Source organism: Dasypus novemcinctus, chromosome 9 (genome assembly GCF_030445035.2).
Source record: "Dasypus novemcinctus isolate mDasNov1 chromosome 9, mDasNov1.1.hap2, whole genome shotgun sequence".
In the NCBI taxonomy this organism is placed as follows: domain Eukaryota; kingdom Metazoa; phylum Chordata; class Mammalia; order Cingulata; family Dasypodidae; genus Dasypus; species Dasypus novemcinctus.
The window spans coordinates 86080294-86092046 of record NC_080681.1 but is presented as its reverse complement, the minus strand read 5'-3'; the positions used below and the strand labels follow the sequence as shown (position 1 = coordinate 86092046).

At 60.2% G+C, this 11753-nt stretch overlaps 1 protein-coding gene across 1 annotated transcript; it reads right to left on the bottom strand.

Moving 5' to 3' along the window:
- Positions 1–1513: 1513 nt before the first annotated feature.
- Positions 1514–7378, bottom strand: PDZK1IP1 (PDZK1 interacting protein 1). The gene is made up of 5 exons (XM_058303627.1): positions 7270–7378; positions 6867–7062; positions 4357–4465; positions 2481–2576; positions 1514–1983 (listed from the first exon to the last, which is right to left on the bottom strand). Exons 2-5 carry the CDS (start codon positions 6931–6933, stop codon positions 1911–1913), a joined length of 345 nt encoding a protein of 114 aa, XP_058159610.1. The 5' UTR covers positions 6934–7062; positions 7270–7378; the 3' UTR covers positions 1514–1910.
- Positions 7379–11753: the final 4375 nt, after the last annotated feature.

Here is an 11753-nt window from a genome sequence, read left to right as displayed (position 1 = left end):
TTATCCCAGGACTGGAGAGGCATGGCCTGGCTTGGCTGATCAGACAGGGCATGGGAGAATAGGAAATTGGCCAGGCTCCAGGGGAGAGAGGCAGCATGCCCTGGGCCTCTGGGGTTTTCCCATCCTCCCTGACCAGCCAGGTTCTTAATCCCTTGGTCAGCCTTCTGAGAGGCCCCACCCACTAGGCTCGGTCTAGGCAGGTGTGACAATGTGTCATTCTTTACACTTTCAGGAAGGGCAGAAGCTCAGGAGGCCTGGGGCTGAGAGGTGAGGCCCAGACTCTCCCCTGGGCAATTTGGAGGAGGCAGAGGAATACTCATGTTTAACCAGGGTGCTGGGACAGATTGCGACAGATGGCAGAGGAGAGCTCTGGGACAAGGTAAACTGCCTACTACCCTCTTGCCCTACACCTCTGGATCTGGGGATGCTCCTGGGTGAGTCTGTCTCAGGGTGTCACCCAGAGAGAGAAACTGTAGCTGTTCCCATGATACTGACAGTCCCTGGCAGGCAAGAGGCCTCCAGGGTCAGCCAACCTAGCTGAGTCACACCTCCTCTTTCCTCTCCCTCCTGCTTCATTCCCATTAGGGCCTGGTTCTCTGGCCCCCCACCCCCACCCCCGCCTCCATCCCAGGACTCGGAGTCGGCTGGATTTTACTCCAACTCTGCTGCGAGACTGACCAAGTCCTCTGCAGAGGGGAATCTGATGCTCAGAGAGGACAGTGACTCTCCCAAGGTCACACAAGTCAGCAGGGGACCCAGGACTCAAATCTGGGCTTCTTGGGTCGCAAGTCTCTTCTCCCCTGGCATTTCCTATGCCCAAAGCCCAGGACAGAGGGGCTATGACAGAGGGAAGAGAGCTGTAGCAATGAGAAAACTTTGAACAGGCTGCGATTCTAGCTGGACTGGAGGTGGGGGTGGGGGTGGGGGTGGGGATGGCTGTGGGTGGAACAGCCCAGAATCACGTGTGCGCAGGTGAATCAGTCTTGGCAGGGGGGTGGGGGAGGACTGGCAGGAGGGGCCTTGCCTGCAACTAGCTGGCCGCACAGGGCCGCTCAGAGAGGCCTCTGACACCCTCCTCCTGCCCACATACACAAAAGAGATCCCGCTTGCGTCAGGGTCAGCCCCCCCCCCGCCCCCCCCCCCCCGCCCCTCAGGAAGCCTATCGTGACTGCTCTGACCAAAGAGGGGGTTTGGCCTGGCAGGACAAGGTCCACCCAGTGGCCGGGCTGGGCTCCCCTGCCCCTGGCCTCCCCTTCCTCCCCAGCTTTTCCACGCACGTGAGCACAGCAGGCACCCCCGCTCACGGGCACTTCCACACTCAGACACTCCTTTATCCCCGACGTGGACACAGCCCGGCCCCTTCTCGGCCGCTGCTCCCTGGGTGTTGGGGGTTCTGGATAATCCCCCAAAGTCACCCTGACGGTGGCCTCAGAAGGTGATTGTCCAGTTTCAGAAAGCAAGATTGAGCCTCCCTGGATGCCTGAGGGGCTGCTTCTGAGCCCTGGGGGCTTCATCCCAGAAATACAAAAAGTCTTTATTTCCTAGAAATAAGGGCCCATTTCCACAGTGATGGGGGAGGAGACGTGAGACAGGGTGGGAAGTGCTGAGCTCACTGTCCTCTTCAGAAAGCTCTTCTGAATTGGACGGGAGACCCCCCCCCCCCCCCGCCCCGGGAGATCCCAGAGCCCCAGCTGAGCCCAGCCTGGACTCCATCTGAGCTCTGACCTTGGTGGGCTACAGTTCAGGGGAGAAGAGGAGCTGGCTGGGGTTGGGGGCAGTCAGCCCCCTGTGGAAAACTTCTGCATAGAGAGGGAGGCAGGTGGCCTGGGTGGAGGAGGTGGCCCTCAGTCACGGTGCCTGGCAGCCTCAGGGCTGGGCCCACAGGGGAGCAGGGCACAGGCAAGGGGGGATCACATGGGGGTGCTGCGGACCTTGCCCTCCTCCTCAGGGATATTCTCATAGGCGTTCTCATGCTCGGGGGACCTGAAAGAGGACGACAGGAGCCTGGGGTGCCATTACACCTTCCATCCCACCCCCCTCCCTGCCCCATCCTGCACTTGTGAGGGCAGCATCTTCCGGAATAAATACTTGACTCCCAGAAGGGGGCTCCCCTGGCCATATGTGGTCTTGTACACCTGAGACCAGAGGCCTCTCAGCACCACAGCGCTGCAGCCCCTCTCCCTCCGAGGCCCCTCCCCCACTGGGCCCCTTCCCATACCAGGATTCCCCCCATCCCATCATCAAGTCCCCTTTTCTGTTGACCCCCTCTCCCCCATGCCCACTCCCCTCTTGAGTCCCAAGCCACTGACTGAGACCGCCCCCCACCAAGCCCCTGTCCCCTTCCTGGGCATGGAGCCCAGGAGTCCTCCCAGAGCCCAGCACCCCATGAGCCCTTCCCCTCACTGAGCCCGCTCTCTCCGCTGCGCCCCTCCCCACCCTCAGAAGCCCCCCGGGCGCAAGGCCCTGCCCCGGCACCTCACCTGAAGCTGGCCGCCATCGAGGAGTACCTTCCATCCATTCCCACCAGGACCCCGTCGGCCTTGTCTCCCACAGTCATGACCAGGTTCCCAGGCTCCCTGGGGATGGACACGTCATGGGGCTCCCCAGGTCCCCTGCCGCTCAGGCCCCCCTCTGGGTCCCGGTTCCCACGAGCCCAAGGGGCAGAGCCCACCCCTTCACGAACCACCTGTGCCCAGCAGGACCGGCCAGCAGCCTGATCTGGCCCCACCCCGGGACCCTCACGCCTTCTCCTCTCCTTGCTGTGGGGGCCTCAGATCTGGGCCTGAGTTTTGCAAAAGACTTCTCCTATGCCCCAGGCCGCTCTCCAGCCCCCCCAGCCCACACTGCTGCTTCCGTTCTGGCCTCCGCTCAGCCTCCAAAGGACCCCTTGGTGCAGGCCCTCAGTTCCTCCAGGACTTTCCTCGGGCATAGGAGAAACATGGTCAGTGGCCGCTGAAGGCAGAGCAAGGGCCAGCGGCGAGAGAAAGGTTTGCTGACTGAAAGCATCCTACTCAAGTTCAAACCCACTGCAGTGAGGCCTCTGCCCCCACCACGGCAGAAACTGCCCTCACGAAGGTCACCCCTCGACCCTGGCTGGCTTTCCTCGGGCAGCCCACAGACTCCAGTTAAACTCAGCAGCTCCCCCCGGATCTGCTCCTCCTCTTGCATTCTCTGCCTCGGTAGATGGTCCCGGGCAGGAGCCTGGAGCCCTCCCGGCCCTCCCTGCCCTCCCTCCATCCGCCGGCCCCCAGCATCCCCTCCTAGATGGCCTTAGGCCTGGCCCCTCCTCCTCCTGCGCTGCCACCCGACAGTGCACACTCTCTACTGGTCTCCCGCAGGACCTCCTCGCTGGTCTCCTGGCCTGCTGACCGGCCCCCTCCTGTGCCGCCACCACTTGGCAGCCAGGGTGAGTGCGAGGGCCACATCGCATGCCGAAGCTGCCTTAAAAACTTTCCGGTGGATTCCTGTCGCTCTAAGGTCACAGCCCCAGGTTTGGGTTAATTAACGCACAAGGCCCGGCTGACCTCTCCAGCCTCCTGCAGGCCTGGCCCATCCCGCTCCACCCCAACCACGGAGCTTCCTGTATCTTCCTAAGGGGGCCAGGCGAGGCTGCTGCTAGCACCCAGGCCATCTTGGTGAGAGGTAGTGAAAGATGCCCTTCTGGACAGACGCAGCCTTGTCCCAGGGTGCTAGCCTGGCAAGCACCGAGGGGGCCGGATTTCAGCACCTCCACCCTCGGGCTTGGTACGTCAGCACCCAGCAGCCCTGGCGCCACACCCCCAAACTCAGGACCCCAGGTATACCTTTCCCTCGGCCTAAATTGGTGACTGCCTCCTCCTCATTCTTCAGGTTTCAGGATAAGTAAATGTACGACGAGGGAAGCCTTCCTCGAATGCCCGCAGCCCCAGCCCCACAGCGCGCTCCGCACTTTTCGGATAGCGACAAGAATTGCACTCGCGATCGCTCACTTCTTGTCACCTTCCCTTCCAGGCCGTGAGTCTGTGAGGGCAGGAGTTGTAGTCTGTCCCACTCCCCCTCTGTCCCTCCAGCGTGCAGCACAGTGGCTGACCCCACCGCAGGCCTCACTATCACCCTGTCGGTGCAGAGAGAAGCACTGAGACTGCATGAGGAGAAGGCGCTTCCCGCAATCTCCGGAGCCCCACTCTGGAGCCGGCAAGCCTGAGCTCTAGTCCTGGCTGCAACAACTCGCCCTGCCGCCGTGGGCCTCGGGCTCCCTTCCACACCGTGAGAGGACAGGGCTCGGGATTTCGGGGGCCCTTCTCCCTGAGCCTAGAGCTGGTGCGCGGGGCCGGCCCTGCTGGTGAGGGAAGGGCCCCACCGGCCGCCCTCACTCACGGCTCATCCCGGCACCAGAAGCGGTTGACGGCGTAGGCGACTGCTACGAGCACCAGGAACACGGCCACGGCGATGACACCCTGCATCCAGGGCTGCAGGTTTCCCAGGCCTGGAAAGGGGGGCGGGTGGGCTGTGCTGGCGGGGCCCACGGTGGGGGCGCGAAGCGCGGGCCAGGGGGAGGGAGCCGAGGGCTGGGGCCGCTCCAGGAGGCCATCAGCAGGCGGCCAGGGCCAGAGGAGATACCTGGGGTGGCAGGGTGGGAACGAGGGCCCCACCGAGCTTAAGGGGTGGGGGCTTGGGAAGGCAGCTCAGAGGGAACACGGGAGTTGGAAGAAGGGTGAAGGGCCACGGCGGCAGCAGGCCGGGCGCCGTGTCCTGGATCCAGGCAGACCCGGGCCTTTCCGGCTCCCTGTGGCTCGGCACTTGCAGGGCGCCTCTCCCGGGCAGTGCTCAGGCCTCAGGAGCAAAGGGCAGGTGCAGGCCTCCTGCCCCCTCCCTGCGCGCACGGGCGAGGGCGGCCAGGGCTGACACCACTGGGCTGGCATCTGGAAGAGCCTGTTCTGTAACCAGAGGTTTCTCAGGGCTGGGAAGGGTTGGGAGAGGGCTGCAGGTGGGGCTGCTCAGCTAGGGCGGCAGCGACTGCCCAAAAAGAGGCCCGGGACAGGGAGACGACTGGCAGAGCCAGCTCTCCTCTCAGTCTTGGAGGCCAAGGAAGAAGCTTCAAAAACCCCATTTTTTAAAGAGGTACCAGGTGCCCAGGGATTTAGGGCCAGAGACCAGGCCAAGGTCCTGCCCTGCCCCCTTTCTGCCTTTGACACTTGACACCACTTCACACCCTCAAGGTTTCCCAGAAGGCTGTGCCCTTAGGCCACTCAGGGCTACCCTCTCTCCTAAGCTTGCTGTGCATCCTGAGCCACAGAGAGGTCAGCCAGGTGGAGGAAAGACACACAGCAGGTAGGAGGGGACAGAGGCCAACAGCAGGCTCCTCAGGGGTCCTGCTTCCAGGCCAAAACACCTGCATCCCCAGGGCCATACTCTGCTTTGAGGAGCCCAGGCTAAGCATCAAAAATCTCACTCTGCTGGGGAGCCAGGATAGCTCAATGATTGAGCACCTGCTTCACATGTACAGAGTCCCAGGTTTAATCCCTGGTACCTCTAAAAAAAAATCTCACTCACTCCTGCTCAAAAGTCCTTCCTTGAGTCTACCCTAATGATCTCCTGCTGCAGTGAAAGCTCTGCCTCTTCTCTGAGCCTGGCAGGTATTGGGAAAGAAGGGGGGAGTCTAGGAACTCTCTGGCAGGAGGCCTGGTCAAACCTCACTTATCTCCAGGGACAAGAGACAAAAGAAAGTCTATTGCTTGCCAAAAAAGCAATGTTTTGGGTTAATTGTTTCCCCCAGAGAAACTCGACCAGACCCCTGCCTGGTCTCTGGCCCGACAGCCCTGAAGCATTATTTCCGAAGCATCTGAAACAATGCTTCAGATCTGCTGCTTCCTGGGCCAGTGGGTGCTCAGGCCTAGTTAAGCCTCAAGCCCTGGGAGGCCCCCCCCCCTGCTTCCTCCAGACACACCAAGGAGCCTCATCCTGTTCCGCCTTCCCAGTGGCTTCTCAGGTGGGCACATGGAGCAAAGGGCAGAGCCTGGGGCGAGAGTTGAGTCCTGCCCCTTCTTGCCCTACTGTGTGACATATGCAAGTCACTCAGTCTCTCTGATCTTCAGCTCAGAGGGCTGAAGACCTGGAAGCAGGCATTCATAAGAGCTCAGGAGCAGAGCAAAGAGGTGGTGCCTAGAAGCATCTTTGCAAGCCCCCTCCACACCCAAGTCCCACCTGCAGGCTCCCAAGGCTTAGGCTGCAGAAGACAGCGCGGGGCGGGGGGGGGCAGACCTCGGGGTGCGGTGCTTCACTGGTGCAAAGCTCTTCCACACCCCTGACCTGGCGGCAGGCCTGGCAGGTGCACAGGGTGTCCTCACCTTATGGGTGAGAAAACTGAGTCGGCAGGGGGCAGAAATTTGCTCAAGGCCGCACAGCAAGAGATAGACAGAGCTGCACAGAGAGCGCAGGTATGTGCGGGACCGTCCCCTACCCAGGCCAGGAAGCTGAAACAACAACGACTTGGGTCCAAACCATTAGCAAACCCGGCAGCTCTGCGTCCTCCCAGAGCAGGCCTCCACCCGACCCAGCCACCTCTAGGCAAGGACAAGTCGCCTCCAGGGCAGTTCCCGCTCTTGGAGCTTGGGGCCCAACTCGTGCTCCTCACCTAAATCCTAGCTCCAGCCTTTCCCTTGCCCCCATTTCTCACTCGTGGGAAACAAGTCGCAGGCAATAGCCTGGCTCAGAGATTTCTGCCTTCAGAGGCTTCCTCTCCGCCAGCCCTGCTTCCCCCTCCAAACTAGAGGTGTCAGTGGTGGTGAGGGAAGCTTGAAGACACCCCCCTCCTCCCCTGGGGTACCAGGACCCGGCCCAGCCCTCTCCTCACCACAGCCCCAGGGGCTGAGCCAGCCCTGCGCTACCTTCCTGACAGCTGGCGGGTGGCACTGCGCTGAGCAGGCCCAAAAGGAGCAGGCTGAGAGCCGGCATGGCTGCAGGAGCGTCCAGGGCCTCCCTCCAGCTGCCAGCGTCTGGGCTCCTGGCGCTGCTGCAGGGCGTCTGGCTGTCCGTGTGTGCCTGAGACCAGCCCGGGTTCCGTCTGGTCCAGGACGAGAGGAGCTGGTAAGGAAGAGAGTGAGGGAGGGGGAGGGTGGGGACATGGGTGGTGGAGAGAAACCTCCCTCCCTCCCCCGTAATGCGCTGCCAGGACCTGGCCTCCCCTGGCCGGCGCCCAGCCGCTGGGCTGGTATGGAGGTCATGTAGCCCAGGCTGGCGAAGGAGGGGCACCCAAGGTCCAGGAAGAAGCCGGGAGAGTCTGGGCCTCACCTCTCAGCCCCAGGCCTCCTGAGTTTCTGCCCTTCCTGGGAGTGGGGCTGGGCTCTGGGGGAAAGAATGACACATTGTCACACCTGCCTAGACCGAGCCTAGTGGGTGGGGCCTCTCAGAAGGCTGACCATGGGATTAAGAACCTGGCTGGTCAGGGAGGATGGGAAAACCCCAGAGGCCCAGGGCATGCTGCCTCTCTCCCCTGGAGCCTGGCCGGTTTCCTATTCTCCCATGCCCTGTCTGATCAGCCAAGCCAGGCCATGCTTCTCCAGTCCTGGGATAAAGTCCCTGTCTTGCGCCCCCCTGGCCCAGCCCAGTAGCCCGCTCCCACGGGGGTCACTACAGAAGGCAGGGCCCAGGGCCCAGCTGTCCCAGTCCTGACCACGCCACCCCCCCAGCCCAGCTGGCCTGGGCCCGGTTCACCTCTCCTTCTTAGCCCCAGATGTGGCCCCTGGAAACAGGGCCTGCATGAGCTTCCTTCCATAAAGCCCCCAGGAGGGCCTCCCTTGGACAAGATCTGGGCTTGGTGAGGGGTCTCTTCCCCAGTTCATACTTTATGATCCATCTCAACCCATCAATGGGGAGAGAAGTAGGTGGGCACAGCAGGAACCGTGTGGACTGCTGGACTCCTGGCTGAGGGTGAAGGAGAAACTCCCAAGGTGGCGAGGTCCAGTGTGGAGCCCGGAACCCCTGGGCTCCCAACCCCATCGCTGGGTGCAGCCTTGAGGAAGGCTCAGCTAGCCTCTGGAACACAGAGGGCCTGGAGTCAGACTCCTCAGGAGAGGCACAAAGCCCTCCAAGGCTTGCATGGAGTCCATCGGGCCCCTCAGCTCAGGGACCGAGAGTGACCCAAGCACCTGTTGGAGGCCCAGGGCCAAGGGCAGAGGAAACCATCTGACCAAGGGTCATGCTGGATCCCCTTATGCCACACCACCCTACTCCAGGAACACACGAAACTGAGAGCCCAGCTCCACGGGCACAAGCCTCTGAGATGGAGGGTCCCAAGAAGAAGCCTGATCAGGAAGCCCCTCTGCAGCCTCCCCACCAGGAGACTGCCACTGCTGCTCACACCACCTCCTGGGCAACCCTTTCTGTTGCACTGTGATTGTGCCAGTGGGAGAGCTCAGACATCGGTGCTCGTCCCTGCTTCCTGCGTGTGTGTGTGCGCGCACACTTGTGCAGTGGGGCCGCTACCATCCAAGGATGGGACGTTTCAAGGTGATCTAGGGGAACTTTGGAGCTGCGTGATGCCTCCCACACATGGATGCCCTGATCTCTTCCCCAGCCGCACTTAACTCCTCAGAATCTTCTGGCACAAAGTCTGGCAGGCACAAGGTGTGTTAATGGACAACCAGGGAATCAATGACAGGAATGTAAGGAATGGGGTTTAGTGCAGCCAGCATCCACTGATGCCTTCTTCAGGGTTTTCAGGAGACTCACATGGTCAGATTTGCATTTGAGAAACCACCTCTGGACATAGTGGAGGGAATACAAGGCTGGAGAAGGTGAAGCTGCTCCAAGAGCCCCACAACCACTGACGGGGCCTGCACCAGGGCAGTGGCAGTGGGAAGGGGGTCTGCGCTCTGTTCAGGAGGTAGAGTAGACCTCCTCGTGGTTGCTTCCACTGTGACCGGCAGAAAGTGGTGGCGAAGAGGGGATGGAGCTGAGGGCGACTCTGGTTTCTGGCTGGGGCAGCTGCGTGTAGGATGGTGCCTCGGAAGCTGCTCGAGCAAGCGTGGGGGTGGGAGGGTTGGAGAGCTCCAGGCGTAGGTGTATTGTGTTTGTGGTGCCGTGGACCCTCCAGAGAGACATCCAGAGGCAGGTGGACCCTTGAGTCTGTTGCTCAGACAAATGGTCAGGAAGTTAGGCATGGCCCGGGGATGGTAACTGAGGTGTGGGATGCGAAGTGTGTGTGTGGTGAGAGGAGGGCAGGAGACGGAGGGCTTGGAGGGACCAGGCAGCGTCCCAACATGTAGGAAAGAGGAAGAGGAGGCAGGAGGAAGAAGCCCAGGAGAGCGGGCGTCCCGGAGGCCCACGGAGGGACCAGAGAAGAGGCGGGCCCTGCTCTGAGCCCCTCACTGCTCTGAGCCCCTCACTGCGGCCAGCGCCGCCCCCCGCCCCCCCCCCCAGCAACCCATTCTCTCCCATCTGCCCCCAAGTTCCAGGTCCTGCCTCCTCCACTTCCCTGAAGCCGAAGAACCTGGGGACGGGCAGGACTCTGGGGCTGGGTGAGGCGGGGGACAGGGGTGAGCAGGAAGGACATCAGGTGACCAACAGGAGAAAAACAAACCTCCCAGGTCAGAGTCCCAAGCTCCAGAGCAAAACAACTTGTTCCAGAAAAGAGGGGGTGGGCACTTGGCTTTGAGGCTGGTCAGTGCCCCCACCCGGGGGTCCTGACGCAGCAGACGGGGTTCGTCTCTCCAGCTACACAGACGCAGCCCTGGGTCCCGTGGTAGGGAGGTGGCCCCCCTTCCCGACCACTCCTGGCCTGACTTGGCCCCAGGGTGTGGACTTGGGCCTCAGCAGCCCCCCAGGGCTGGACCCTGTCCCCTCATCTCTGAGCAGCTGCTCATCAGCTCCCTCCTGTTCCCAGCCTCAGCTCTGCCACCCAACTCATCAGGTGCCCTTGGTCAGGCCCTCCATCTAACTAGACCTGGTGGGACACCCCCTCAGAGAAGTCTAAGTGAGCATGGACTTTTCCAGGGGTCTCCTACTCCCCACCATGCCCTGCCTGCCATTCCATTTGTGGCCAGCAGGTGGCAGTATCCCACTCCAATCCTGGACTTGTTGGGGCAGGCAGGGGGCCAGTTTGCTCCTGAAAATTCTGTAACTTCCCCTCCTTCCAGCCACCACCCCCCCCCCCCCCGCCCCGACTCCTGCCCCCTTCCAGGGGTGACTTGGAGAGGAAGGTAGGGTGGATCCTGATGTAGGAACAGTTAATGGCAGCGTACACAGCATGCTCAGGGATATGGTGTAAGGAAGCACAGGCCACTAAATTAAGGACGCATCCTGGAAGAGGTGATGCCGGGGGAAGTTAGGTGAATTGTTGGACTGAGCAGAAAGACTGCTTGGGAAAAGCATTCCAAAGCAGAGAGCTCAGCCTGAGGAAAATCTGGGAGACATATTCAGGGAGGGAACTGCAAGCAGCTGATTTAGAACACAGAAATAAACCTTTTTCTCATTCATTCTTATGTTTCATCTTGTTGACTTCTTTGCTGCAAGCCCGAGAGTTGCTTGAAATAGTTTCATTCATTCCAACAGATTCTGCTTAAACCCTTTGATGGCAACTTACCTTTTTAAAAATAAAATCCAACTTCTCAGCACGGGCTTGAGGGCCCTTCCCTTTGGCCTCATCTGGCCCCTAATGCCTCCCACCACTTCCTAACATAGCCAGGCTCTTTCCCGCAGCCGGACATACTCCACACTTGCTCTTCCTGGAACACTCTTCCCCTCCTACCTGCCTGGCTGGCTCTAACGTATCCTCTAAGTCTGGTCGTCAGTGTTACTTTTTCCAAGAGACCTTCTTTGATCTCCTTTCTCCCCCATCTGAAGTCCATCCCCTGAAACAGTCTCTTTCAAAACACACTACTCTTTCCTTCATAGCCATCATCACAAACTGCAATTATACATTGATTTGTGTGTTTATTCACTTTGGCTCTCTCCCTGGAGGGATGGCATCACGTCTGTCTCATCCTCATAACCCCTTGGCATCCAGTGTTGAGCACAGTGCCTGAGCACACACTCAACGAATATCTCATGCAACAAAATCTCTGTATATCCAATACCTATCTCTGGCCTGGCAGAGACCTGAAGCTCATAGAAAGATGCCTGAATGAATAAAACATTTTGGGAAGCAGATGTGGCTCAAGAGATTGGACTCCTGTCTACCATAGGGGAGGTCCAGGGTTCGATTCCTGGGGCCTCCTGGTGATGGTGAGCTGGCCCCAGCGGAGTGCTCACCTGGGCAGGAGTTTTGGGCCATGCAGGAGTACTGGCCCAAGCAGAGTGCTGGCACAAGATGATGCAACAAAAAGAGTCACAGAGGAAGGACAGTAAGAGACACAGCAAGGAAGCAGATTTGGCTCAATGGATAGAGCGTCCGCCTACCACATGGGAGGTCCAGGGTTCAAACCCAGGGCCTCCTTGGCCCATGTGGAGCTGGCCCATGTGCAGTGCTGACGCACACAAGGAGTGCCCTGCCATGCAGGGGTGTCCCCCGTGTATGGGGAGCCCCACGCGCAAGGAGTGTGCCCCGTAAGGAGAGCTGCCAAGCGCGAAAAAAGTGCAGCCTGCCCAAGAATGGCGCCACACACACAGAGAGCTGACACAACAAGATGACGCAACAGAAAGAAACACAGATTCCTGGTGCCGCTGATAAGGATAGAAGCGGTCACAGAAGAACACAGAGTGAATAGACACAGAGAGCAGACAACTGGGCGGGGAAGGGGAGAGAAAGAAATAAATAATTAAAAAGTCAAAATTTT

Excerpts from the sequence above, each read along its gene's own strand:
- PDZK1IP1 (XM_058303627.1), bottom strand. The coding sequence starts at position 6,933 with ATGCCGGCTCTCAGCCTGCTCCTTTTGGGCCTGCTCAGCGCAGTGCCA. Across the intron at positions 2,577-4,356 it reads TTCTGGTGCCGGGATGAGCC|GGAGCCTGGGAACCTGGTCA; the intron begins GTGAGTGAGGGC and ends GTCCATCCCCAG. Across the intron at positions 1,984-2,480 it reads TCGATGGCGGCCAGCTTCAG|GTCCCCCGAGCATGAGAACG; the intron begins GTGAGGTGCCGG and ends GTCCTCTTTCAG.